This window comes from Salmo salar, chromosome ssa20, assembly GCF_905237065.1.
Source record: "Salmo salar chromosome ssa20, Ssal_v3.1, whole genome shotgun sequence".
Classification (NCBI taxonomy): Eukaryota; Metazoa; Chordata; class Actinopteri; order Salmoniformes; family Salmonidae; genus Salmo; species Salmo salar.
Genome location: NC_059461.1, coordinates 69,581,703 through 69,585,870, shown reverse-complemented (window position 1 = coordinate 69,585,870; position 4,168 = coordinate 69,581,703). Strand labels below are relative to the sequence as shown.

Below are 4,168 nucleotides of genomic sequence, written 5' to 3'. Positions count from 1 at the left end.
GCAGAGTCGAGCTAGATCCTAATCGGCGCGTTCTAGCATCATCTGCATATTTCAGTTAGGGAACGCCTAACTCCTTGAGGTGCGCGAAAGCAATAACTTAATTCACATTTGTTCTCCTAAACAACGCAATTTTTTTCAAACTTCTGCAAAGGGTAAAGTAAAAACTGTCCAATTTGTTCATAACATATTCTAGTTTAGGGAACAGAAACTGTATTGACATCAAACGTCTCATCGATGTGCAGAACGTCAAAAAATCCATCTCGTTCCATCTTCTCCCACTGCCGGCCAATGGGCTTCCTCTCACTACCATATTTGGCAAGGGTGGAAAAGCCAACCGGAGGCGTCACATTTATACATCCGGTGAAATACCTGTCCCATTGTTCTGTCTGTGGTAGTCGCGCACCAAGCACATCCCTTGTCCAACTCATCACGACACACACAGACCTCCAGCAGCATGTGAGTCGACAGGTTGTGTACACAGAGGAAGTCGACAGAAATGTTTATAGCTAAATATATTTGCTAAGAATAATATCTAGCAGGCAAAGGCACTCAGACTACGCCATGTCAAGTACAACAATTGCAAATACCGGCTTTTAAAGCAGGATATGTCGGTAGACTGATTTTTAACTCGCAGTTGCATGCCAGCTAACTTAACGTTAACTCGACCAAAAAAAGCAACTTGTTGGAGTTATCAGGGTAAGTGTAAATACTTGTATGAATTTAACAAGCCAGTGTGTCATATTTCACAGCTAGCTCAACTTTAACGTAATTCTAGCTAGCCTACTTACTGTACATTGAACTGTAACCTGCTGGTTAGCTAACGTAACGTTAGCCAGTTCTTCCTGACAGCGCACTTAGCTAGCTAGTTACTAGCTAAGCAAGCTATCTAACGTCAGTTGGCCAGTAACGATAAAGACACAGAAGTACATTTACATTTTACATTTACGTCATTTAGCAGACGCTCTTATCCAGAGCGACTTACAAATTGGTGCATTCACCTTATGATATCCAGTGGAACAACAATTTTTACAATAGTACATCTATAGTATACAGTGTACTGTACAGTTAGCTAACTTTTGCTTATTGTTGTTTGTTTTGCTTATTGTTGTCCATTTTTTTATTCAAATTTTGCTTTCATAAATGTACACGTCAACAAAAGAAAACATGTTTCCTTAGTTGAAGTTTGTCAGGAAATGTCTCCAGACGGAGAACATGATCATTCTTATTTAGCACCAAGACTATTATTGCAATAATGACACAATAAATAAGCCTCAAGCACGACTTTAGCTAGCCACCGAAGATTACGCTGAGACTCAAATGTTTTACTATAAAATGCAGCTATACCAAACAAAACACAGATTTCAAAGTTTAACAAACCATAGAAATCTATGAACAATTTAAGGACTACCTTTAATGCTGCAATATGTAACTTTTTGGGCGACCCTATTAAATTAACATAGAAACGTACGTAAGTTATAGATCTGTCATTGAAAGCAAGTCTAATAACCAATTCACGTCGTGACGTTTTTCATTACGTCATTTTCACAGAGTCTTTCCCGCTACTGATCAGACAAGTTTTACTTGGTACAATTGGAGGTGTTCCTGTGGATGTATTTCAAGGCCTACCTTCAAACTCAGTGCCTCTTTGCTTGACATCATGGGAAAATTAAAAGAAAATCAAAAGAAATCAGCCAAGACCTCAGAAAAGAAAATTGGAGACCTCCACTAGTCTGGATCATCCTTGGGAGCAATTTCCAAACGCCTGAAGATACCACGTTCATCTGTACAAACAATAGTACGCAAGTATAAACACGATGGGATCACGCAGGTGTCATTCCGCTCAGGAAGGAGATGCGTTCTGTCTCCTAGAGATGAACGTACTTTGGTGCGAAAAGTGCAAATCAATCCCAGAACAACAGCAAAGGACCTTGTGAAGATGCTGGAGGAAACAGGTAAAAAAAAGTATCTATTTCCACAGTAAAACGAGTCCTATATTTACATTTACGTCATTTAGCAGACGCTCTTATCCAGAGCGACTTACAAATTGATATCGACATAACCTGAAAGGCTGCTCAGCAAGGAAGAAGCCACTGCTCCAAAACCGCCATTAAAAAAGCCAGACTACAGTTTGCAACTGCACATGGGGACAAAGATTGTACTTTTTGAAGAAATGTCCTCTGGTCTGATGAAACAAAAATAGAACTGTTTGGCCATAATGACCATCGTTATGTTTGGAGGAAAAGGGGGGAGGCTTGCAAGCCGAAGAGCACCATCCCAACCGTGAAGCACGGGGGTGGCAGCATCATGTTGTGGGGGTGCTTTGCTGTAGGAGGGACTGGTGCACTTTACAAAATAGAAGGCATTATGAGGAGGGAAAATTATTTTGATATATTGAAGCAACATCTCCAGATATCAGTCAGGAAGTTAAAGCTTGGTTGCAAATGGGTCTTCCAAATGGACAATGATCCCAAGCATACTTTCAAAGTTGTAGCAAAATGGCTTAAGAACAACAAAGTCAATGTATTGGAGTGGCAATCACAAATCCCTGACCTCAATCCAATAGAACATTTGTGGGCAGAACTGAAAAAGCTTGTGGGAGCAAGGAGGCCTACAAACCTGACTCAGTTACACAAGCTCTGTCAGAAGGAATGGGCCAAAATTCACCCAACTTTTTGTGGGAAGCTCGTGGAAGGCTACCCGAAACGTTCGACCCAAGTTAAACAATTTAAAGGCAATGCTACCAAATACTAATTGAGTGCATGTAAACTTCTGACCCACTGGGAATGTGATGAAATAAATAAAAGCTGAAATAAATCACTCTACTATTATTCTGACATTTCATTCTTAAAATAAAGTGGTGATCCTAACTGACCTAAGACAGGGAATTTTTACTCTGATTAAATGTAAGGAATTGTGAAAAACTGAGTTTAAATGTATTTGGCTAAGGTGTATGTAAACTTCTGACTTCAACTCTATATTCAATCTCATGGTTGTCTTACAGGAGCTGAATGGCCTCTGTGGTGGCCTCTGTGACTGTGAAAACCGAGAAGCGACCAGCTCATGCTGATACTCAGGATGTTGACTCCAACACCAAAAAACCCAGGTATCAAAAACTGATATGAGTAGCCTACATTTAGTACTCAGTTCCTCTTTATATGCCAATGCATTATCAATATCAGACTGGTCAGGAACTTTTCCTCTTAGTTTCTGTTTCTAAACCCATTCTTTACCTTTTCAGCCTAGGTTCAAACAGCAGCCAAGTAAACTTGCCATGATTTGTTTAACCTTCATGTTGTCTAAGGATTTGGGAACCATCAATGGAACCATCACTCAATCTCTGCCTGCCCCAAAGGAAACTGCTGCCCAGCCTGAAGACCAAGCGGGCGCCCGAGCTGGTCCTAGTTATTGGTACAGGGGTGAGTTCAGCTGTGGCCCCTCAGGTCCCCGCGTTGCGCTCCTGGAAGGGTTTGATCCAGGCCTTGTTGGACGCAGCCAACGACTTTGACCTCCTCGAGGAAGAGGAGAGTAGGCGTTTTCAGAAGAGCCTGCAGGAGGACAAGAACCTAGTCCACGTGGCTCATGACCTCATCCAGAAGCTCTCTCCGGTAAGGCTTCCCCTCCCCCGCTCCTGTGCACACACATACAAACAGATGTGGACAGCACACTGCCAATACACTGTCTCCAGCTGGTTGAGACACACCAGTGACTTTCATTGTAAACTTTCCTTTATTGGGATTTGTAATCATAGTGGGAGTGACAGTGGCAAGCAGTCAGCATAGTTCAATGTTTTTATCTAAATTCTAAAACATTTGATTCAGGTTTTTTAACCTGTGTTCTGTGTAAAAGGTGATGCCCTAACCTTAAGTACAGCACTGATGGATTACTACAACACGTCATCATTAAATTTCTTGTTTTCAAAGCCACTGACAAGTTAGCTCAACCAGTTCTGGCACTCAGGACTTTTAAGGCCTGTTATTTGATTCGCTAGATGAAGAAATCCCCCCCAGTGAATAACCTCCCATTGATTTCTCTCAATAAGTCAACGAATCAGTGGACCATGACTAAATGAGAAATTCAAGGGGAAACATTTTTGGATTTCCGTACCCCCCCTTCCCCTTCATACCAGGTCGGCTCAAACCATAACCGGTTGATGAGGCCTTAATACTAT

The 4,168-nt window shown here is 41.6% G+C and overlaps 1 protein-coding gene across 4 annotated transcripts in view; it reads left to right on the top strand.

Moving 5' to 3' along the window:
- Positions 1-369: 369 nt before the first annotated feature.
- The window catches only part of fam118b (family with sequence similarity 118 member B), a 17,293-nt gene continuing 13,494 nt past the window's right edge, over positions 370-4,168 (top strand). The window contains exons 1-3 of one of the 4 annotated variants that reach the window (XM_045703866.1): positions 370-456; positions 3,002-3,103; positions 3,353-3,605. In XM_045703866.1, coding sequence (XP_045559822.1) covers positions 3,009-3,103; positions 3,353-3,605 — 348 coding nt within the window. In that variant the 5' untranslated portion in view covers positions 370-456; positions 3,002-3,008. Of the gene's footprint in view, positions 697-3,001; positions 3,104-3,301; positions 3,606-4,168 lie in introns of all 4 variants that reach the window. The other 3 variants (XM_045703864.1, XM_045703865.1, XM_014162804.2) reach the window with 3 other exon arrangements.